The 24714-nt window shown below is 40.1% G+C and overlaps 1 protein-coding gene across 10 annotated transcripts in view; it reads right to left on the bottom strand.

Annotated features, from left to right (window-relative positions):
* Positions 1 to 24714, bottom strand: part of CEP170 (centrosomal protein 170) — a 104151-nt gene that overhangs the window by 11944 nt on the left and 67493 nt on the right. For 3 of the 10 annotated variants that reach the window (XM_053659541.1, XM_037150936.2, XM_037150942.2), the window contains 5 exons: positions 20679 to 20822; positions 17872 to 17998; positions 15144 to 16964; positions 7943 to 8177; positions 769 to 946 (listed from right to left, as the gene is read on the bottom strand). In XM_053659541.1, coding sequence (XP_053515516.1) covers positions 769 to 946; positions 7943 to 8177; positions 15144 to 16964; positions 17872 to 17998; positions 20679 to 20822 — 2505 coding nt within the window. The remainder of the gene's footprint in view (positions 1 to 768; positions 947 to 7942; positions 8178 to 15143; positions 16965 to 17871; positions 17999 to 20678; positions 20823 to 24714) is intronic. The other 7 variants (XM_037150939.2, XM_037150944.2, XM_037150937.2 and 4 more) reach the window with 4 other exon arrangements.

The raw sequence follows: 24714 nt of genomic DNA, 5'->3' as shown, positions 1-24714 counted from the left end.
TCTTGTGTCACATGTTAAAGGTGCCTCCTGGAGCAATGGTGACTGCTGCCCCTGCGGTTGGAGAGCAGGAACCCCGGCTTGGGAAGGACAAGGGTCCTTCTGCTAATTTACACCCTGCAGAGTTTACAAGGATGAGTATGTACAGGGATAGGCAGGAGTAGGTTTACAGTTGTCATATGGAAAATACAATAACTAATGAATGATAATACAAGAATAAACTATTTGACAGATGCAACTGTAAAGCTGCTTTGGCCCCTGTATTTGTGCATGTATACATACATTTCGATTTTCAGAGTATGCTTGTGCGTCCGTGTGTTTGTGAGTGTGTGTATATTCATCAACAGAATGTGTAAAGTAGGAAGACTGTAGAATTTTTCGTTCTTTGCTATGAGACCTATCTCCTAGTTCACTAGCTATGAAAATACCCTTTAAAGTGAGGTATTTCATAGCCAAACTTTATAGAAAATTTATACAGTAACTTATCAGATTCTGGTTTGCTTTCCACATACCATTTATGTCCCCACTGTCAGTAAAACTATGCACTGATAATTAGCAAAGTACTTCTTTGAAATAATGTCAAAACTTCCTGTCAAAACTAACTCACAGCAGGCCCGGCGTTAGCCTTTACTAGTGTTGTTACCAAACATAAGAGAAATTTGTGAATGCAAAGATGGAAAATGCGGAGCTTCGTGCACATGGGGAGGGAGGCCGTGAGTAAAGGAATTAAGCCAGAAGCTAAAAGCAAAAGAAATCGAGAAAAGGAAGAACCTTGTGCATGGCTCCGTGAGGGTCTCCTACCTCTTCTCTAGTGTCTATGGCAGAGCCGGGGGTGGTAGCGGCAGTGCTTACTGTAGTGCTGGGGGCGGTGCCCGAGGATGTCACCGAGTCTATCTCTCCCGCCACGTCGTTGATTTCCCGAGCAATGAGAGCGAGATCTTGGCTGATCCTGGCAATGGTTTGAGAAAAGCAGTTTAAGCCCTTTTAAATAGCAGCTCTAGAAACGACCAGTTGTGTAGGTTGCAACTCTAGAGATGTGTACCCCAGACTCGGGACCTGGAGGACTTCTCTGAATGGTTAGGAATCAGGATACATTCTCAGAGAAGCTGAGTGGCCCGCTCGTGGCCACACGACTTGAGGCTGTAGCTGCCTGTGTGGAGGGCAGCAGACGCAGGACCAGATGCCAGGCAAAGAGCTCGTTTCCATAAAGCCACCCACATGTATCATTGGCCCCATGGAATGAAGAACTAAACAACCGCCATCAGTGATAATCAAAGGAAAAAATTTGTTTCCTTTACTGCTAGCTACATTTTTAAGAGGGGGGACTTACAAAACCTATCATTGATACGAATGTTTTTCTCTCAAAAAGATTCCAATTCTAGAAGTCTTGGAAGTTTTTTAAGTTATTCGGCCACTACACGTGAACTCCATTTTGGCTGTTTCCACAGGGAAGTTTTTAGAAAGAACATTCTAAAAGTCATGTGAAAGCACCTTGCAACTTTAAAGTCCAAAGTAGCATTTTTTTAACTTACGCAAAATGTGAGCTTGAAAGACTTAGAAAAAATGCAGTCACTGCATGCAAATTCAACTATAAACCGAAAACGAGAAGCTGAGTTGAGGGCTGCGGCCCAACAGAAGCCACCTGTGGCCAGTGCCTTTCTCGTTTACTGTGTACAGATTTACGGGTCCCGTACCATGTGTCAGCACTGTGCTAGGCACAAAGAGGTAAAGATTAGGGTCCCAGTCCTAATACACTTAGAAAACTGCAATGAGCACATTATAGTAAAACATAATGTAGTCAAACTGTTATATTATAATATAGTGAGCACCATTAAAAAGCTTCATATTCATCAACTCATTTAATTCCCCACAACCACCTGTAAGAGGTATTGATCTTCTTGTTTTACAGATGAGGAAAATGAGGCAAAGGAGAGGTTACGTGACCATTTTTTGGTTAAGATCACAAATAGAAAGTGGTGTGACCAGCTCTTACGTCATGCTACATCTGGCATGACCATTCTATATGTAATTTTTACAAACTGATGAACCATTGATATAATTCTTTTGAGAAAGGGTTTAAAGGGTTTCCTTCAATAATATATTCAGTTCTTGCAATTTTCTGAAATGAAAGAAGTAGGATCATAATAGAATAACCAGGCTCAATGAGATAAAAAATAATCATCAGCTTCTATAAAAAATCCATTTGTTCTTTAAAGCTTTTTTATGCAGATACACGTACAATGAAACTTCTGACATTTGTCCAAAGTAGTATGAATTAGAAAAAACATAGACCACAGCAATCTCAACATGTCATGTAGTAAAAACTGTATTAAAACGAACAACTTGGTGTCTACACAACACAATACTGTTCAGACAAGAGACACCAAAAAGCCTTCAACTTGCAGATGTGCTGTGTATCCTCCAGCTGTTCCTCTGCACTGCCGTTCCTACCTTAAAGTTGACTTAATAATATAGGCCATTAAGTTCATTTAAATCCACTCTGCTTAAAAACCTCATCATCTACTGAAACCAGTATTAGGAAAAGGACAGTTGTATTAAAAATATAATTTATTAATATCTTCATGTAGAGACAGCAGATTTATGATCCAATATAGGGCATGAATCTTTTCACAAGGCTGTTCACTCTAAGCTTACGAATCAATTCTGTGATGCTTTCCTTACATCTCTTCTATCTGTGTTCTTTAAACTCCAAGCTTGTGATGCCTGTTCTTACTCTCAATCTCTGCAGCGTCAAATCTGGTGGAGGAGGAAACTCTACCCTGACCCATTTATTGGGAGTTCTGCAATGCACCTGCTTCATTTGCAATACCAACGAAACTCAAGCCTTCCATTTGGAAAGCTAATAAACAATTTTCACATTTCATTTCCTTTTTAGGAAATGTGAACAGGACAACAGTCCCAGGGGAAGGAAATATAGTTCAAGGTTAAGTTCTACAACATCAGTGCTTACTTCCCATCTTCCCAAGTGTCAGAGCCATGATCCAATTTCAAAAGTTTGGGTAGAAATACATGTGCATTACTCATGAGAAGGTGGGATAACACAAGGAAGCTTGGGGTTTTCTTACACAAAGGATCTCAGCAATACCACTTTCTTATTTACATTAACTAGAAGTTATTTTTCCCCCAAAGGGTTAATTGCAGGGGTGAAAATATATTAAAATAAGGCTTTGAGTGCACTGGAAGTTTAAGAGAAATACTGAAAACAGAGTCCTTGTGAAATGTATACCTTATTAAACAAGCAGTATTTACTAAGTGTGATCTAAAAACAGAAGTCAGACTTTATTGATTTAAATTGCCAACAACAAAAACACTCTTTTAGTTTTTTTTCGTTTTTTTTTTTTTTTTTTTTTTTTTGCTTCCCGGAGTTTTAAATTAACTATAAAGGGATAAAGTCTGCTTTATCTTTTTAGCAGCATATTAACCTTCAAAAGTTTTTATATCTCAGCAGAGTTCCACACGACGAGGCAACCTCTGCTGTTACTGGAAGGAGGAACTGATGAGCTGCCCATGACGCTGATGAGCTTTAGGGTCCGTGAAGACGGCACATCGAACTGCCTGCTGCTGTCACTGTGGATAAGCGATCGTAACTGCAACTTCAATTACTTAGCTTTTAATAAATAACTTTAGTCTAGTTTTAAAAGGACAAGTGATGAAATATAAAATCAGTTTAACAGGAAACTTTTAAGGCTCACTCCTGAACAGTTTGTTGAACCCAACACTATCATGAAAAAGTCAAGCTCTCGACAGACTTCAAGATTAACTCACATATTGGACCTAAGTGTAGCCTATCAGCAAGGTTCATAAAAAGCTTCCTACCAATAATATCTCCCTCCACTTTTGGAGGAAGCTGTCAGTTATATCTATTACACGCTGGTGGTATTCTGACCCAAGACTGCAAAACCTTAATGAAAGAATTACGGCAAACCACACCTCACGTAGACTTTCAATGAAAGCGTGAGAAATTGGGACAAATAGGTAATCTGAGCCATAAAAGGTTGGCTCCGGGTGGGATAATAATGAGCTGAAACTGGATACTTCTCTTGGGAAGCCAGAGCAATTTAATGAGGGGCCCAAGTGGAGAAATAAATGACTGGAATCTGTTTCTGGCTACCAAAAGAGGTATTGAATTATAAAGAGGCACTTCCCACTGTCAATGAAACTAACTCCAAATGCTGGCTTAGCACCACAGAGAAGTTATATTTGGTGAAACGTGGGAAGAGTCTTAAAACTAGGCTCATAAATATGCTTATAAATACAAATATGCATATAAATAAGTGGAGCAACTCATAAATAAAAAGGTTAAGAAGATAACTTTGAAGGTCTCAGCACGTGGCCATCCATAAACATTTCCTAACTGAATGAGAAAAATTTGATTAAACATACTAAGCATTCCATTTCCACCAGCGACACAAAGCCACCAGTTAAAAGAATATGGCCTGAAGTCATCTGGTAGGATAGCACCGTCCTTACACGGTGAGCAGTATTTGAGAAGGTGCAAATACATGCAGAGAACTAGCATAAGGTGCCCTCGGGCCATAGAATATGATGAAAGCAGAGTGCAGTACTGGGACATGTTGAAAACTAAACAATCTGAGGAGTAACTGTCCCATGAACTTGAAATCATACACACGCTCCTCAGCTGACATCCACAGTCTCCCATTATGAAGCCGGCTCGGGGCTGTCTTCAGTGTGGTGGTTGCTTCACTATATACCTTCACATCTTACACCTGAGCAAAACTTCGTACTTTTGTAAACCTCCCATGTCACTCTGCCTTCTATCAGGTATTCACACCTTCATTTTCTCCCTTTGACTGTGAACTTTCTGAGGACACCTACATCCAAGTCACCCTCACGGCCCACTCAGGCTAAAGACCCGCTGTGCTCAGAGGAGCTGGTTAAGACTTCTTTGCAGAGTGCATGGGACGATGTGCATGTACCGGCACACCTCGCTTTACTGCGTTTTGATTTCCTGTGCTTCACAGATGTTGTGTTTTTTACAAATTGAAGGCGAGACCCTCCTCGACCAGTAAAAGTTTACACACACTCGACTGTGTCACTAGCTTTACTGCAGTGGCCTGAAGCCGCCCCCAGTGTCTCCAAGGTACGTCTGCACGTAATGTATGAAAAGAACTTACGTATGTAAATATGATCCAAAACAGAACTTCAGAGGCACATAAAGCAAAAAGTTAGGACCTTTGCAAATAATATCAGGTCCAGAATGGGCTAAAACATGGTATCACCTTTATCGCTTAATTCTCTTATGAAATATAGCCATAATGAACTGGTAGCTAAGCCTCAAAATATGATATTCTGTTAAGAAGATATTACTCAAATTTCTTCTAAAATAATGTAATGTTACAGTGGTATGTGCAATAATGATTCTAAAACAATGAAATGTCTTTAAGCACCTTCTGATTCAAATGGAAATAGAATAATCTTCTAGTATAATTTTTAGGTTAAATGTATTTTTAAAATTTTTATTTATATATTTTTTAGAGAGAGGGGATGGGAAGGAGAAAAAGAGGGAAAGAAACATCAATGTGTGGTTGCCTCTCACCTGCCCCCTACTGGGGACCTGGCCCACAACCCAGGCACGTACCTGGACTGGGAATCAAACCAGCGACCCTTTGGTTCACAGGCCAGCGCTCAATCCACTGAGCAACAGTAGTCAGGGCAGATTAAATGTACTTTCATTTGGTCAACTGTAAAGGTAGTATTATAGCTGTTTACCCTCAAATTCATAAAACCAGTATAATCTATCAAATTTCTACTAGAAGGATATCTGTATCCATGTTATAATAGAGAAACTGAGGCAGGAACTACCAAAACCGTATTATCAAAGGTACCCAGAAAAAGTTTCTTTTTTTAATTGAAAACCAAATATAGTATATTTGGCTTATGTACTTTATATTCCAAATGGACCTTGTTTTTGTGCTTAAAGTTTATATGCAGGTAAATAATTACTATGTAGCAATAGACAAAGTACTGGTTTAGTGAAATAGCCCTAAATCCTAAACAAAAAGAATATTGCCAAAGCATAACACGTCTTGTAATAAATTAAAATCACTATTAGGGTTCTGAAATAAAATATCCTTACCCACTACTTTCCAGTGACTACTGCCCCCAGAATGGGGGTTGCGAAAGACAGTGGTAACCGGTTCACAGAAATCAAACTACTTGTCCCGTTCCGTTCAGTCTGGGACTCGGAGCGTTTTCAAAATAAACCTCCGCACGCAGGTCAGGAGACCTGACAGTGTCCTAGAGGAACGCTAAGTACCAACCTAACTTTATTTCCTTCCATGCTTTCTCTCCTTCCTACACAGCTTTTTTTTTATTCTTAAAAAAATAAAAATAAAATAAAATCTTCTCTGGCTTTCAGATATATGGCAGAAAAATACACCTCGAAAAATGAAAATCACAAAGGCAAGTTTTATTAGTACCATGCTACCGACAAATTGCAGGGAGAAGGCATACAATCATTCAAGGTTAACGTGCTTGGCCTTAGAGCCCCGCCCCAGAAAATAAAATAAACACAGGCAACAGCAGTAAAATGCACACAATAACACAATTATTATGTGTTAATAATACATAGGGGAAAATATACACTTCCTGTTCACTTTTCCTCTTTTCTGCTCAGGGGCAAGGAGGTGTTCGGTCATTCTAGCTTGGTGTTAAGAGTTTTAGAGGCAGCCTCCTAAGACGTGTACCCTTGGCCCCTCAGGTAGAACTTGAACTTGAATGGTGGGACATCTCCCTCAGAAAGGATAAGAGGAGGAGACAGGAGCAAGGCCTGCTGTTGCCTGCTATGCCCACGGGAATAAAAAAGGTGTGGTGGGCCTCTCAGGACCGGCATGTTGTGGGTCCAGAGGAATCCTGGCTCTTTCTCCAACCAGAATGGGTTTACCAGGCTTCAACAATTATTCTCATGGGAACGCGATTTATATGGTAAGATAAAAATGGCTAAGCAGCACCGTGGGATGAGAAGGGCATGTACTCCGATATTTACAAGCAATTGAGAAATTATAAGTAATTCATCATTCAAGACAAAAACTCTAAATATTACATTAAAATAATAAGTCAACCCCCCCCCCCCAGTTCACAGAAGTGAACAGAGAAAGAAAAAAAAAAAGATAAAGAACATTATATTGTCAGTCTGTTGGGTTTTTTAAGCACCTGTAGACTAATATAGAATTCTTTAGTAATGGTACTAAAGGTAAGACTTGATAATTTTAGCATATAAACAGTGAGAAAGTTTAGGTAACATATGGCTTACTGCAATAAAAGTTAATATCTCACAAACTTCAAAGAAGTTACATTTTAACCACGATAGCAAGTTTGATTACAGCCTCTCTCAACGTTCAACCACAATCAGTTATCGATTAAACATCACGTCTGCAGCATGGATTTTACTTTTTATTATATTACCTGAAGGTTATAATAAAGAAATTTACTGAACATTGAAAATAAACATATTTTGATTTAATTACTACCGGGCTGAACTAAACAATAAACTCATGGAAGTGGGAGTAAAACCCTGCCCACTCTAATTCTCCACAAGAGAACATTAACAGCATACCTCTAACTAGAACACTGTTACCTCTTTGATAGGTGAAACTAACAAAAAGTTAGCAGCAAAATTCTTAATTATGTACAGCTGATACTGACTACCTTTCAAAAGTTATATTAACTCATTAGCATCTCTGCTAGAAATAAAAACGCAATTAAAATAAGTGAATTCCACAATCATGTTAGTAGCGCTGGCATTGAAAATATGAAAACATAATGGACGGAAAGGGATATTTACATCTGACAAAACTAAGTTCACAGTTACCTGTGGATTTTATCTCTTGGACTATTCATCCCAATCAAGCACAAGCTAAACTTTGTTATCAAGTTGAAATGTTGGATAACCCACTAAACTGACCTGGCTATCTCTTCTCGGTGGGCAGTCCAGTCTCGGATGTAGTCTTCTTGCTCTTTTATCCGGTGCTTGAACGAAGAACTCGTAGGCATTGCTGACCCAGAGCTCTGCAACCGAGTTGTTTTCAGGGCTGGAGAAGTACGTAGACGGGTATGTTTAGGGGAATTACGGTTTGATCCAAATTCATCTTCTGAGGTGGAAGCATAATCAGTAGGAAAGCGCCTCCATCTTGAATTTACTAAATTAGTTTAATTATTAAAAAAAGAATTATTATGTTGTCTTTTAAAGGAGATAAAGTTAAAAAAAATCATGATTTCAAAAACACCATGAGCATACACACAACACGATTTTCAGTAACTGACACACACATACCTCACAAAAACCATAAGTCTACTACTTCTTAAAGATAGAAACATTACAGTTGGGTGAATTGGCAACGATGAATAATTAAAGATCATCGAAAGACCGTGTTTTCTGTAGTATGGTGAATCAACATTTAGATGAAAAAGTCACTAATGGTCAACAAGGAAGCAAGCTCAGGTGCATTTTAATTGCAAGTATTTCTCATTTGAGTGAAGATATGGATTTTTAAAAAATGACGGCAACAATAACAACAACAAAAATAAATTAAGGGAAAAGATTTCTTCATGCCACATGGACTTGCAACATGGAGATGGTAAAAACCCTCTTTTCCCCACGGACAAATGTGCATAATTCCTGCTGTGGAAATTATGGCAGAAAAAAAAAACATTACCTCTGTCATTCGACATCCTGTTATGCTATGATTGGAAAAAATCTTTTTACACGGTAAAAACACGACAAAGCATCTTCAGCACAACTCTGTTGCTTTGACACAGAGCAATCAGTGAAAACAGACAATGGCATAAAACCACGAGGAGCAAAACTGTACAAGCTGTTCTCACAACCATTGACAGTCAGGCACAGGAGATCACATGTGAGAAGTCAGCAGACAAGTTAATGCAGACACTTCACTACTACTGGTATTTTAAGAATCAACCATAATTGTGAAGCATAAATAGAGCTTAAAAACGAGGAGATAATGGCGAGTCTACGGTGAACTCCATGAGGACAGGAACCCTGTCTGTTTAACCCACTAATGTATTGTTCTAGCACTTAGCAGAGTGTCCGGCTAGCAAATGCTTAATATTTTTGAATAAATGAGTTAATTCCTGGATAGTGACCATTTGCTTTTCTTGACTTAGGAAACACCTAATAAAAAGCATGAGATGTTTTTGGTGGTTAAAAGTATAATAAAAACTTAGCACCTGCTGGAAGTTCCGACTGCTGTTAATATGAGGAACTTTTCTCTTTCTCTCTCTCTCAACTCACCCCAGGCTCCATGAGCTGGTGAGGTCTGGAATGCCTTCCTGTTACTCCCCTGGAATTTTACACCCTTCCTGTCTTTTCCTTCACAACCACATTTTTTTAAAACAACTTTCCCTCTGGAACGTCTTTTTCTTTTTCCCCCTCAAGGGCATATTCTAGTTAAACCCTTAGTTTACTAGATTAAACTCAACTGTTAACATCTTAACGAACACTTTTTTACATTCAGATATAAGGTAGCCTCCCAGTGATTGGGTAATTACCTTATACTGATGTAACTAAAGAATATACCTTGGTAATTTTTCTTTTCTTTTTCTTTTTCTTTAAATTGTTGTTCAAGTATGATTTTCTGTCTTTTATTCCCATTTCTCGCCTGCCACAACCACATTTTTGCACGGGGCACCGTAAGGCTGTGCTGGTGCTCAGATAACATTGGTATCTGAGCTGGTCTCCGATAAAATGGAGAAATCTGTAATTGGGATACATCGCAAATCAGTCTACCCAATAGTCCTGATTCAGGTCCAAGCTGGAGCTCCCGAAACTTGGAACTAGATTCACAAGTGTGAGAACATAAAGATCTGCAGAAACTTCATGATTTTCTACAGAAGCGTCTGCAAACACATATATGGAACTCTGGGTAATTAATTACATACTTTAATTTTGAAGGGGGGATTAAATATTTCTGATTTTCACACTGTACCATTAACATAAACAATACTGTAACCCTGGGCATAATTTACTCATTTCTAGATATTTAAAATCTCCCATTAACTGAACTGACCCTGAGAACTTGGAAACAATTTTAGAAAAAATTTAGGAACAAGAGCAAAGAGGTTTTAGAAAGAAGTTAGAAATATGGCAAACCAATTAAAATATGGCAAAACACATTTGTACTTTTCAATAAAGGCATTTCATCTCATGTTTATTTTGGTACCTTAGAATGATTCACTAAATGCTTAAATAAGACAAAGATCTTTTGTTAGATTAAATGTCCCAATTATTGATTCGGAAACGATGGTAACCATGCCCATTACTGAAAACTGTTTGGAGAAAGAACAGTAACAAAGAGGTGTAGTAAGTTGAGGAAGCTATGAATGAAACCACGAGCAGGTGTGATGGGACCAAGATGGGCAGTCAGAGGTGACGTGGAGCGAACAGCCGCGACAGCCGACACAGCCCCGAGTGGCAGTGGATGGAAAAGCAGGATGGGAAACGGACGGCCAAGGGCTGCTAATGTATGTTACACGTCGTGGGACAATGCACAAGTAGAGCCGCACGAGAATGTTAACAGTCTGAGTCCCAAGATCAGAAAGTTGTAGAGAAATTCTACAGGAAAAAAAATAAAAGAGAAAAACTGTCTTTTCCAAAGACATTTATAAACTTCCCAGGTAGTTTTTTAGATCTACCTAAGAAGCCGGTAAGAATAGTGATAGCTTCTAAAAATATCTTTAAAAGGAAGAGCAACCAAAAGAATAAAACATATTTAAAAAACTGAAAGGCAACATTGTTAAGTTTGTTCTCTTAAAATGTAGGGCCCAGGGAAAGATAAAGGAGGGTGCAGCAGAGAGATGGAAGTATGAAGACTCTTCCAATTACTGAGGGTGAGCTTTGCCGCGGGAAACCATGTCATACACAGTGAGCTCGGCAGCAAAGCTCAGGGGCCCCTGGACACCGCTTGGCCTAAGTAATAACTCGGCCTAAGTCACACTATTTTTTTTAAAGACATCCTCAATTTCTCATAGAACGATAGCTTTTCTGATTTCTGCCTGTGCTAAAGAAAAATGTTACTTCCTCTTCTTGAATTTTATTCTGCTTAGGTAAAATTACACAGAGAATTAAATGTAATTTATATCATTAGACTTATTTGATATACCGGCACTACTAAGGCATTTCAGATAAATCATTAAACTGAAAATACGCAGTGAGGTGTTTGAAATGCCGATGTCTGAGAGGTTTCTTGGTTGCTGTGATGCCGAATAGCACATAGAAACAATGAGAGAATGTTCTAAGATGGGCCTCATTAATTTCAGAGCTGATCTGAAATTTTGATCTGTTACATTAATTATAAACTTATTTGGGTTATACAATTATGCAACACTCCCTCTTGTGGAAGTAATAAACTACATTCACTATAGAAACGTATCATGAAGTCTAGAGAATGAACAAAGGGGAAGGGGTTATCGGGATCCTTTATCTGTGAATGCTGCATTCTCTTTTCTTTTTGTTGGCTTTAAGACACATCCACAGTTACAGATGTAACAGAAGCATTCAGACAACCAACACTGTTCTTCATATTTTATATGAGAATATTTTTGTGGGATTTTAAACCAGAAACACGTTCTACATGTATATTTATGAGCACGTAACAGTAACATCCTTGGAGGAAAAGAACCCAACAATGTTCTCATAACGGTCTTTGACCTACTGAAGAAATAAACGAAGCCACGCATGCCCACCATTGAATTTCTAACCTCTATGAAGTCTGAGGACTAGATTAAAAAAGGGAATGCAGTCTAAAAACTTCTAAGGATGTTAACACGATGTTCTTATTTGCTAGAACGTGCACTTAAAACATAATGAAAACCAACTACTTTATTTTGATAATTCAGGGTACTTAGTCTCAAATACATCTTATTAAAACAGACCTGGATATTTCTATATACCTTGATATTAAAGGTCATTAAAAAAATTATTGGGGAAAAACCTAGTTAAACCAAATGTAAATTACATCAGAAATAAAGAAGTAGTAAAGGAACTTTACTCTTAATTTTGCTAAATCAGATATTCCCATTCTCATCTTTATCATATACACTTCTTTCAAAAACATTTTTAGGCATAACTTAAAATATAAAATTTGAGTTATTACAGAGTGATTTTTTTACGTGTGCCAGTATGGGCAACACCACACGGGTTCCAGATTCAGGTTCCAGATCCAAAGATCTGTACAGTTTATAGTGTGCATAGCTGTGCTGGTCGATATGCTTTTATATTCTTTTAAATCACATTTCAGAAGCTAAGCATTTTATTTTTTCTATTCAAGATATGATTATTTTGAATAGAAATATCATAGTATCAAAGATGCCTCAATTAACAATAGCAAAAAAGTATGTTTTTTTTAATACTACCTACCCCATGTAGCTATAATATTTTAATATATTACCACGGACTGAAATATCCTGGCCAAGGTCTTTCTTTTTTTTTTTTTAATATTAAATTTTATTTAGTTACTTTTCAAGTACATTTTTTTTTATCTATTTCTCCCATCCCACCCCACCCCCCCGCCCCGTCTCCCCCCCATTCCCCCCCCAGTCCTCATCTCTGCGTCCCTCATACTTGTTCCTCAAAATCCCTCCCCCTTTTTCCCCTTAAGTTCCCTTCCCTCTCCCCTCTGGTCGCTGCCCACTTGTTCTCTATTTCAGTGTCTTTGTTTTTGTTCTGTTTGCTTGTTTGTTTTATTCTTTAGCTTCCTGTCAAAGGTGAGATCATATGGTATTTGTCCTTCAATGCCTGCTGGCCAAGGTCTTTCTATAAAATATCATAAATGGGCATCTTGAGAGATTCTGGACATACAATCCCAGGTCACAGTGTGGCTTTAGGCTCATCAGGAGGAACATGAACTTTGTCAGACATCAGAATGACCAGTGTTACAGTGAATAACCCCAAGACCCATGTACTGTCTACTGGCCTACTCCCGATGATAATCCGACAGTCTAGCAATCCCCTGGTAGCAGTCCCAGGCACACAGTCCCCTGTGTGCAAGCAGACAGGGACTGTTTTTCAGAGCTACTCTAGATGTGGTGGAAGAAGCAAAAGGCTGGGAACTAAAAGCCCTGGATTCTCAGCCCGTCCCTCCCACAGCTGTATAACGAGGGCAGGGGATTTCACCTCGGGCTCAGCTACTAGCTAGCTAAACCAAATGACCCTTCTAGCTGTTAAATTCCATGATTTTAATTATTTAATACACTGCTATTGTGTATGAAGAAGGCCAAAATCATGTACCTCAATCTGCCCTAAAGACTTTCAGAAATTAATTCAAGGCACTTTTTTGGACAGGGAAATTGCATGTTTATCAAGTTCTGCAGTCGAAGAAGCCAACACTAAAACTTATCCTTAAAGGCATGTACATAATGTGACATCTTACAGCCATTTCTCAGATTTGCATCACACTTGGTTTGCATTACCAATAAGCCCTCAAGTTAAATACTGAGAAATGACACCAAGTCACTCAGGGGTTAAGAGCTGGACAACCAGGACAGAAGGAAGAGTTGCTCCAAGCAACCTGGTAACAGACAGCATGTGTTACCGCCCGTGTTGAGCCTGGGGAGCACTTAAACATTTTTATGATCTTAGAGACGAGTGACAAAACACAGTGTGACAGAGAAGTTTTATCAGAGCACACACCAGAACAAAACAAAGGAAACGTGAAGAGGTAGGGCCACAGGAACAACAACGGAGTAACGCTGAGTAAACATAAACCGAGAGACAGCAGCAGTTACTTTGAAAATACTTAGCAACGAAACTAGGAACCGCCAACCAAAGCTTGAGGCGCAGAAGCAAGAGGATGGGGGTAATAGGGAAGATGCACCTATTGTTTTTGGAATCATGGGCGTATGTAAAACATCTTCAGACTCCACACATGCCCACCACCGGCACAGCCGCCATCACCACACCCACCGACGCGGACAGAGATGGAATGTGGACAGAGTGGAGGGGCCAGCAGCGGAGAGAGGAGAGGAAGAATGAAAAGGGAAGAAGTAACACAGGCACAGCACTGTGAGGCCTGGGTCTGGTGGACTACGCTGCGGCAGGGGTGAAGATCAAGAGGCAAGGCCACATACCGACTGTCCCTGCATTCTGACTCAGGACTTAAGGTCCACTGAGACGCCTGCTGACTGAGGATGACAAGCATCCAAGTTTGCAATAGCTGGTTTCCCCGCACTGGCCTGTTCGGCCACACCCCTGCAGGAGGCTGATTGTGATGTAATGAGGCCGTGTCTACCGGATACACACAAATGTCTGTCTTAGGACCAAAGGGATCAGGTACGTGTTTATGGGCCTCAGCTCTCAATACGAAGTATGTAAACAGACAAATATGCCAGAGGCAGTTAAAATCTGGTGGGGAAGTCGTTTCTGTAAAGATTACAGGTAATGACAGCTAACGACTGTACTTAAATGATGTAACAGTGCTCTGTGAGCTGACGCTCCTAACCTGTTAGATTTCTACAGCCCAGTTTGATACATGGGCTAAGCGACTGCCTCACGAACCCATCTTCTTCCACTGAAATAAATCACGGGTTAGTTTCGCTTGCCCCGCCCGTCAACAGATCTAACTTTTAAAGGTGTATAAGGTAAGACTACATACCGAGGTAAAGTGTATAAGACGCGTCAAAAATAAATAGGTCAAAAAGGTTAAATAATAATAATTTCATTTAGCTCCAAAAAGAGTAATAAAAGGTACACTGCTTTTCTTCAGATCCATAAGGACTTTTAATTAGGTGAGGATATTTGAAAGTTAGACATATGCTTTTAGGAGCACAATGTTGATTCCTATTATCTAAACCAGAGAGTAATTCCTAATCTGATTTTTGACATACAAATCCAGATAGCTCACAAGTAGACAAATCTTCTATAGCAGTTCAGTAGACCTCTAATTTTGAAATCACTATTAGCTGGAAGTATATATAACATCTGAAGTTTCTATTTATTAAACTAAAGAAAATATTTTTTATAGGAAAAAACTCTCTAGAGTAACTTTTCTGTTGAATAGTTTGAGAAATGAGACTTAATTAAAAAAAAAAAAAAGAATCCTAAAACATAAAATAAACATGCTAATATTGTAAAAAGTCTGGATTCCATTTACCTGAAGGGGAGCCATGCGCTGAGGACATGCTTTTGACCTTGGAGTCTGAGAGTCGAGAGATACTGTTGGCTCTGATTCTAGGAGAAAACTTATCTGAAGGTACCAATCTGGCTCCACTTCGAATGATGGCTTCTGCGGTCCGTGAAGAGGCACTACTTCTAGAGATGGTGGCTTCTGAGTCACTTCGAGCTGACAACGAGCCCAGCCGGGTCCTCCGAGGCTGAGCCAGTAAATCAATCCTAGAGATGTTCCGCCTTCCTGTGGGAGGCTTTGATGTTGAACTTGTTGTGGACACTTCAGAAGCAACGGATGCTTTGTCAGCATCGGCAAGTTCACTGTCTGAAGCTTCACCAAGTCGAGCTCGGCGCAAGAGGGAAGTCCTGGTGGGTCGTGGCCTCGGAAGAGTGGTGGATTTACTGGATGAACCAGGCGCGGCAGGAGAAGTCTTGGACTTGCTCGCCCTGCTTCCGTCCAGTTTGGAATGCGCGTGCTCATCGGCTGAGGTAAGCGGAGTCCTTCCGTGCGGTTTGCAAGAGTAGGTTTCCTGATCGGACGACAGAATGTCAGAGATGGCAGAATGAGGTACGCTGGAGGTCTGGTCGTCATCGGTTAAGTCCACCGAAGGCTGTCTTATTCTTCCACTGGACTGCACGAACTTACGCCCATCCGCTCTTGAACCTATATCTGTGGAACGGCTTTTCGTTTTCTTTTCGATTTTCTCCCTGGCACCAGAAGATGATTTTGCAGCATCTTTGGAAGGAGAACCCGAAGAACACCTGTCTTTATAGAGACTGGTGAAACTCTTGCGCTTCTGGGTCGACTTCCTTTCGGTCTCCCCGGTCACCAGGCTGATTGTACTAGCTGTGTCCACATCCGATTCCGGTGAGATGGAGTTGTCTCTGTTATAACTGGGAGTATCTGGGCCTTCATCGGCTTTATTATCTTCACGCAGTTTAGCTTCTAGAAAAGCCATCACTGCCTCCGTGTCTTTTAGAATAAGGGTTGTGTCCATACTGGAATCCGTTTCCATGGAGTCACTCCTTTCGCGTATTCTGCTGGATGCCAGGGCCAGAGATGGGGGTGTGGACGAAGTCTGCTTATTGATATGCGGAATAAGTTCTATGGGGATGTTGGGGCTGGGCTTTTCTATAGTGAAGCTTCCCTGTCGCACTAAGGACTTGGAGGATTCCTTCTTGTCTCCTCCCTTCGAAGTGTGGCTTTTCAGAATGTCCTCAGCTTTTCTTCGCTTGCCCTCGCTTTGTACCACCCTTTCTCCTTTGCTTGCGGAATGTCCTGGAATTTTTTCTTGAGAGAGTGACTCCTGTTTAAAAGATTCCTCCCTACTTCTGTCCACCGGACCTGAGGCATTTTTGGAAGACAATTTAGGGGTCCACTGGACCTGCTCCTTTGGCTCTTGTTGCTGAAGTTTGGCTAATGTTTGCTTTACCAAAGACACCTCCTTATCCGCCTCCCCTTTCTCCTTCGCGGGGGAGGAGCTGACCAAGGGCAGCAGGACTTTACTGTCCCCGCCGCTGTTCAGAGGCTCCCCGTTCACCGCCCTGCTCGGTTTCAGGGCTCTCTCAGCATCCTGCTTATCCTTCTGGTACACCTGGGCCGGGGCTTCCTTCTCCTGAAGCTCCGTGTCTTGCTTTTCTCCTATCTCTGACCTCTGGCTCATAACCTTGGCTCTGGAGTTCTCCAGGGACTTCTCTTCATTCGGCAGCTGGGGGAGGGTCCGTCTCCTCCTCTCTCCGTGACCGGCCAAGGAAGTAGCCGAGCCGGTACTTCGCATGGAAATGCCAGAGTCATTGATATCTGCATCTGTGAAATAGAACCACAAAGAAGAAATGAGGGCCAAAAGTAAATATACAAAGAATACCATTCTACACTAGGTTTTGAAGTGTAAGTTAAGAGATGGCTTAGGTATAAAATAAAACTTGGACTAAATAAGCCAGCATTGTGACAGAGTAGTTTAAAAGGCAGGTACAATGCCAAGTGCACAAATGGGCAGATTACTGAGAGGGGAGCCAGGAAGCCAAACTGCCTGAGATGAAATTTGGGTCATCTGGTCTGAGAGCTACTTCTGCTGCCTCTTTTCCTTTTAATGTGTTTTACGGAAGAAGTTCACCGTGTTCATTCTTGCTCTGGGGGCTTAAAGTTTTCCTTTAAATTTTGCTCACGACCACAGACTCTAATAGTGTATTGTTGAGCTGTACAGAGAATGCCTAATAAACACTTTATTTGCAATACTTTCAATTTACATAGCAAAACTCTTGTTTTTAATAAGCATTATTATCAAACTGAAAGAATATGTTGGGTTTCCTAAGTAAAATGGAAAACACAGGACTTAATAAGTTTTTCTAAAGATAAAATTGAAAGCTAGTTAAAAGATTTTTTTAAATTATTATAAGTATGAAAGGAGGTGATAGGACTTGTGTTAATTTTATAAACGGAAGGATTTTAAATTACAGCTGCCTGGTGCATTAAGGCCTCATAAAGAAATACACAATCACTTTCTCTTTTTCAAGTAAGTGGAAGCCACTGAGTTCATCTGAATGATTTCCACATTAGTGAAATTAAAATTATACATGTAGTGTAAACACGATCATATCTGAAAATGCTTTTTAGGTTTAATTTACTTCTCACTATACAGGTTCAGCTTGTTTTTAAAAAACGGATGTACCATTCACACAGACACACACACACACACACACACACAAGAAAATACCATTCTCTAAAGGAACAGGTACAGACAGTTCCAGTCTCCTTTCTTCCTGATCGTGCCTCGTGTGGTTAGCAGCCAAACTAGCCCACTGTGAAACCCAACGCTTGCTTCCGGAAGAAGGTGGGAGTTCCTGAAAAGGAAAAATAAGGTAACAAAATAATACAGTCTGGTCAAATCTGATTCTCATGAGAGACAATTCCAGTTAGTCTCAACAACCTGTCATTCAAAGCAATATTCACAACTCACATTCTTGTATTCTCATTTATTAAGTTTCCTCATATAGTATAAAATGAATATTCTCTAGTTACCCCCTTTAACTACAACATTTTATTATTACTGGAAATGTAGTATAAATCAACTTATGCAAGACTAACAATGGTACTAAAATAAACTCTTGGAGCTGAAATTTACTGCTGCTACGTAACCTTAGGTGTATTATTATCATAGCTCCACGGCTCTAACGGTGGAGTTAGTCCGACTCCCTTCTCCGGAAGAGGGAGTCGAAAGGCCCGTCCCTACGCTGTTCTCTAGCCTCTAACTGTGTCCACGAACCACAGTGGTTCCAGAGTCTCAAGGAATCCTCCGGGCCACGTCGTCAGGGACTTCAAAGACAAACCCAGAGCCCGGCACTTTTTTCAATGACATTTTGATATTTTCAGAAAGAGAAGAAATCACTCAACCTATAGAGTTTTTCCATAACCAGTCTGACCTGCACCTACAGATCTTGCCCACGTCTACATCTATCCTTCAACCAAGTGCTCTTGAACCCTTCCGGTCAATGTGCAGTGGAACTGAGTTCACGACATGGACCCACAGGCTTATGGACACAGAAAGGGGATTCTCAAGACCAGAGCCATCTAGGCATTTAACATGGAAGAGCTAGGGAGTGAAAAAAAAACCACTTTCTCACTAAGAATCTAAGCCAAGGCTTAATACTGAAACTGAAATGACAACTAGTATAGGAAGCTATGACCGAAAATTTACTTTGAATTTTCAAAACACTATTTTATTAAAAGTGCCAGATTTACTGTATTAGTAGTGACAGGCTAGAAACTGCTAAAGAAAATACTTCATATGACTGTATACTCTATGATTTCAAGAATAATACATTAAAATAGTGAGTACACATAATGACATACCTCCAGTGAAGCCTAAGGAATTCTTGCTGAACCCTTGATTTCCTTTCAAGATTTTACGGTGACTGCACATAACTCTGGCACCGAAGGGGGTATGTCAGCCATTCACAAAATGCCGGGAGTACCCAGAATAGGGTGGGTTTCATAGGCACATACTTATGTAAAACAGCTGTGTACAAATCGTTCTAATGGCCTTTTTAAGAGACTCTTTCAAAGGCGGGTACATATTGGGGCTATGTACAAATTTTACTGGGCGTGGGTTGAGGGGACAGAAGAAAGAAGAGAGAATCTATTTGAGCTCACAGTCACCAGAACCCTTCCTAGATGAACCAGAATACCAAAACCCGGCCTCAGATAAGTACTGCTGGCTTTCAGTGAGTAAATGAAGTGTCTTGTGTCTTGTCTCAACACAGAATAACAATTAAGATCCAGGGGAAAAGAGAACACTAACGTACAGTAATTACTTTGACAGTTTTCAGGAAATGGCAGACCATAAAAGGACAATTGTAACATATAGGTAGGTGTATTCACCTATCTATAAAAATATTTTGTTTATACTTCATACAAATGGAACTACTATATTTTGCTTTATTTCTACCTTAAGATCTTATTTATTTTATATTTATTTACCATGTGCATATTTTAAATTGACTCATTTCCTGAGAGGGAATACAGCACAGTGAGTAAGAGAATGAATTAAGAAATCAAGGCTTCTTAAAGTTCAAACTCGAGCTCCCCAAGGTACAGTACTAGTTTTAAGACCTTGGCCCATTGAATTGTTACACACTACAGCTTCCTGCTTTGTAAAACCATACGCCCACTGAATGTTAGCTCTTATGATCTGAATAAATTATATAATTAATGAACACTTCTCAGTTACATGCATTTTTTAGATTTTTTTCTTGACACATCAGTGTGGAATGAAATTCTATGCTCATTTCCAAAACAGGAATGAACATTTAAGTGCATAAATCTCAGACAATTACTGTGCTGGACGTTTCATACACCTCATTAAACTCTCTGTAAACAGGTTTTATTAAAAATTATTTTCTCCGCATTTGTAGGGGTGAGAAAACTGAAGACAAGAAAAGGGAAGCAGCTAAGTCAAAGGCATGCTGTCAAAAGCGGCAGTTCTGGGATTTGAACTCAGGTCTCTCTGGCTATGCAATACCACACTGAGTCTAAACTACCTTAACCCAGCCATCCTTAATCACGTAACTTCCCATTATTCTGACTACATCCCAGCTGTTCTGCAAGGGCACTGCTTGAGGTTTACAAGTTGTATCTATGAGGCGCTATGTTGCCTATGTTTCCTGGCATGGTAAGTCTTTCCGTTCCACATACACAACCTCCTAGAAAGTATAGGCGGTGTGTATTTTTTGTACTTTCTCACACTGCAATCACAGCAGCGAGCAGAAGCTCATTAACGGCTTACCAACAGTTAATATTTTCTCCCTCGCTACAAAACAACGTTCATTTGAAAGAACACAGAAACAAAAACTGAAATGGGATTACTGCGAAACTGCTTCAGGCTTTCATGGGAAACAAATGACTTGTGAGGATTCGGTTTTTCGAAGCACTTCCCAAGAGGATGGATCAAGAACCCAACGTAGTTACGAATGACAGAAATGCACATGGTGCGTGGACGACGTTCAGCACGAGGGAGACGTATACCTCTGAGTTGTGAAACCCAGGAGTGCACAGCGGCTTCCTTTCTTCTACTGCAGCAGAACTGAGAGCCCAGTCTTTTACCAGATCTTTATGTTTCTCACGGATAATGGGCCTATTATAGTCCTGATTGTCATCTAATCCAAAGACCTGGAGGAGAAATCATTTTACAGATGAAAACTCAGATTAACATGGGAATGAATACTCTCAGTAACTTCAGAGGCAAATAAAGATACCCTAAATTGACTTCCACAGTGAGAGAAAACCTGCTGAACTACGAGGTGTCCTCCAAGCGGAAGGAGAGCTGGAGAGGAAGAAAGGACGGGGCAGCCCATGTAGCTGTAACTGCCCTTGGTTGATATTTGGCAAACGTACTGTTTAGTAGCAAGAAACATCCAGGATGTTACATGTCATTTGTTAAAAGATGTCAATAATGTTAAACACGGAAATGGCATAGAGCTAAAACCATACCACTTGAGCTTGTTTTCACTTTGTCTCTTTGTTCTGTTATTTTTGAGAAGCATGTTGGGAAACTATACATGTATGATGGATTTCATGTGTTCTTTCTCTACCAAGTGTTTAACATCTACATACATGTGTGAAATTATACATATAACTAAGTTCACACATAACAGATTTTACTGTATGATCTTTATGTTGGGTGTAGGATCATTCTCTAACTACAGTCACCTAAAATAACTCCAAGGCCTTCATCTGAAGTGCAGATTTCCGCGTCTCCTCACGCAGGTTATTTAGCCCTTCGAATAAGCAGGCTGTCTCTGGTGGACACTCTGGACATGGTCTATGTACAGACGTCAGCAACCGTGCTTTTAAAGCAGGACCTCAGTCTTACTCATTTCCTGGCTCATGACAGGCCCTGATTTTGTCAAAGAGGCTGAAGAAAGGTTAAGTACGTGAACTTGAACGTCCACAGTCTCACTTTGTTCCCAATGCTTATTATTTACAGGTATTGGTTGTGGCTCTAATTATTTCAATCAAGAAAAACACTGCGTTTGAATTAGCATTTTGTAGAAAGGAGTTTTAAAACATAGCCAAAGAGACTTCATTCTGTATAAAAGGGGAAAATACCTTTGTTTAAGCTGTTTTGTAATGATTATCCAGCACATCTAACTGATAAATTTTGAAGCCCACATTTAGTAAGGCAGATGACAAATTTTTAAGCTATAACCTGGGAATTTTACCACTAGATGGCCTCATTACTTGATATTTAATTCAAATGTCACTATAGTTTTAAAGCATTGTGATTTCCTAGTCTCTTGAACCACTCAGTATTCAAATTATCTTTGCTTTAAGAGCAAATTATATATTATTGAATTTAAATCAAATAGGAATCTTAATAACACACAGAATCACAATATACCGAAGAGACAAACCTGCTTCACTTTGCTCCACAGTAGAATTAGTAGGTTTAACAACCACAAGCAATGAAAACACTAAACGTGCTTTTCTATGTGCTCTGCCGTTAACCCCACTTGAACAGAGGCAAATTAGAGCTACTTAAGCCATTTGTGACCATCTTAAAATTCAAATTTTCTAACTCAAGTCATTAAACTCCAAATTTACTGATTTATCTCCTCATTTTTATAAAAACTACTAGAGAAAAATCTAACTCAAGTTTAGCAGTAGAAGATAAAAATAACCACTGTGATGACTATTTGCATGTCGTAGCTCTTTGGTGTGCTAATTTATGAACTACCTGAAGTGATTTTCTGATCTGCTGATAGCGCGTTCTAATCATACTCACGGGGACTTCCCAAACCTTGAGTTTCTCAAACATTTACGCACCAGCAGTTTCTAACAAAATATAATCACAAATCTCTCCGAATCACTTCTGACACTACTTTGAAATAACAAAAGATATGAACACGAATGCGCAGCAGCGCTTTAGGAAGGGGGCTGGAGCACGGAGAGGGTGCTCAGACGGAGTTCCGCGGATTGCCCTGCCGGGGCATCTGACCTTTTGGCGCCTCTGGGCCACCCTGGAGGAAGAGCTGTCTTGGGCCATGTGTTAAATACATCCAGACACATAATCACAAAAGCATCTCCAAATGTTTTAAGTGGATTTATGGTTTTGTGTGGGCCGAATTCACAGCCGTCTGGGGCTGCACGCGGCCTGGGGGTTGCAGGTTGGGTGCCCCTGCTTCAAAGCCTCGGAGACAGCTACCATAGGCGTATCTGTCAGGGAAGTGGCATTCGCCTATTTTCCAGACAAGTGAGAGAACCTAACTGCCACTGCGAGGGGCAAGAAGCCTCCCAAGTTCACCCTCCATTTTTGACAGTGCTTTGAAAAGTTAATGAGAGCAACGACCAGCCTAGCTTGAAATCCGCGTCATCATTTTTGTGTCTGGGTACACAAACACCTTTTGGTGACAACTTTCATGTGAAAACAAAGAGGCTATAAAAAAGTTATACTGTCTACACACTTTAAAGGTATACTTTTCACATTTAAAAAAGTACATATATCCTGTCACACGATCTAATAGCTAAACAGAATTTGAGAGTTGCTCAAAGCAGAGGCCGAGTTTGCTACAGTTTCTCCTCTTTTCCTTCTAGAATTTGTCCCTAGGGGATTTCACCCACATCCAAGGCTTCCTTTCGATTTCCAACTACAGACAGCTGCTCACCTGTCACCTCTCCTCCTAGATGACTCAGAGGTATTTCCAGAGCAGTTTTAACAGACTCATGATTCTCTCCTCTTCCTCACCCTGGCCTTGATCAATGCCCAACCTGATACATGGTACAGTCTCTGGGGTTTTCATTCAGCTAGGGACCTATCTGAAGGCCACTGCACTAGCCACCATAACGGATATGATTTACAGTCAGCCCTCAGTATCTGTGGGTTCCACATCCATGGATTTGACCAACCACAAATTGAAATTTTTTTTATAAAAAGTCACACTGCCGGCCTGTATTATGTAGTCAGGCATATGGTGATTGTGTCTGTACTGGACATGCATAGACATTCTTTTCTTGTCATTACTCCCTAAGCAATATGGTATACCAACTACTCATATAGTATTTACATGGTATTCGGTAGTACTAGTAATCTACAAATAATTTAAAGTACGCGGGAGAATGTGTGTAGGGTACATGCAAATACTGTGCCATTTATATAAGGGACTTGAGCATCCTTGGATTTTGGTGTCTGCAAAGGATCCTGGAACCAGTCTCCTGGAGATAACCAGGGACGACCGTACATGGCAGCCTCTGCTCTCCAGTTGCTTTGGTCTCATACAGAAGCTTATGAAGAGAGAGAAGAAGAGGAAGAGATGGAGAGAGAGTCACCTGACACATACAGAGGGACTCTGTAGTCAAACAAGATTTCTCTTAAGAACCAGACTGTATTTTTAGGTTTTAGTTTTGAATAAAAAACCCAAAATATTCTTCGGATGCTAAAGAACTAGAGTGTATGAAACGAACCAAGCCTATGAAAAGTTTGACTTTGGTTTTTTCCCACTAGCATATTATTATCACAGTCATTATTAGTTAAAAGCTCCGACTCTACAGAAAATGCACACAGCTTCTAATTCTGAAACTGTAGGGGAGAATAGTGGTATATGAAGCTAAAAACACAGGGCCAACTTCCATGGGGGTACACGTCACACCTCCTGAGTACTTGTAAAGAGAGGTCAGATTATATTGGATGGGTGTGCTTATCAGGACAGGCAGTTCACGCCAGTGTGGGAGGAGTGGAGGAGGGGAGACTGGTCTATGAATACGATCGCTGCCAGTTCAAATCCACAGCAGAGGTTCGCATAGCCTAGGAAAATCAACTGACACATAATTACTTTAAAAACTATGCAGATGTCTGGCCGCTAACCTTAGAAAATAAAATCAGGGTGATTTAATAGAGAAGAATTTTTTAACTTTGCAATTTTCTGGGCAATTTTAACTTCATTTAAAATCCTTTAAGATTCAGTGGAATAAGTCGTTCTGAATGTTTAACACAGGATTTGTATAACATGCGTAATCAGCATTTAAATGTAAAGTCTACACAAAATTGTTAGAAGGGAAAAGCTGA

Source organism: Artibeus jamaicensis, unplaced genomic scaffold (genome assembly GCF_021234435.1).
Source record: "Artibeus jamaicensis isolate MK-2021 breed Jamaican fruit bat unplaced genomic scaffold, CSHL_Jam_final scaffold_754, whole genome shotgun sequence".
NCBI lineage: Eukaryota > Metazoa > Chordata > Mammalia > Chiroptera > Phyllostomidae > Artibeus > Artibeus jamaicensis.
This window is presented reverse-complemented; position numbering and strand designations above follow the sequence as displayed.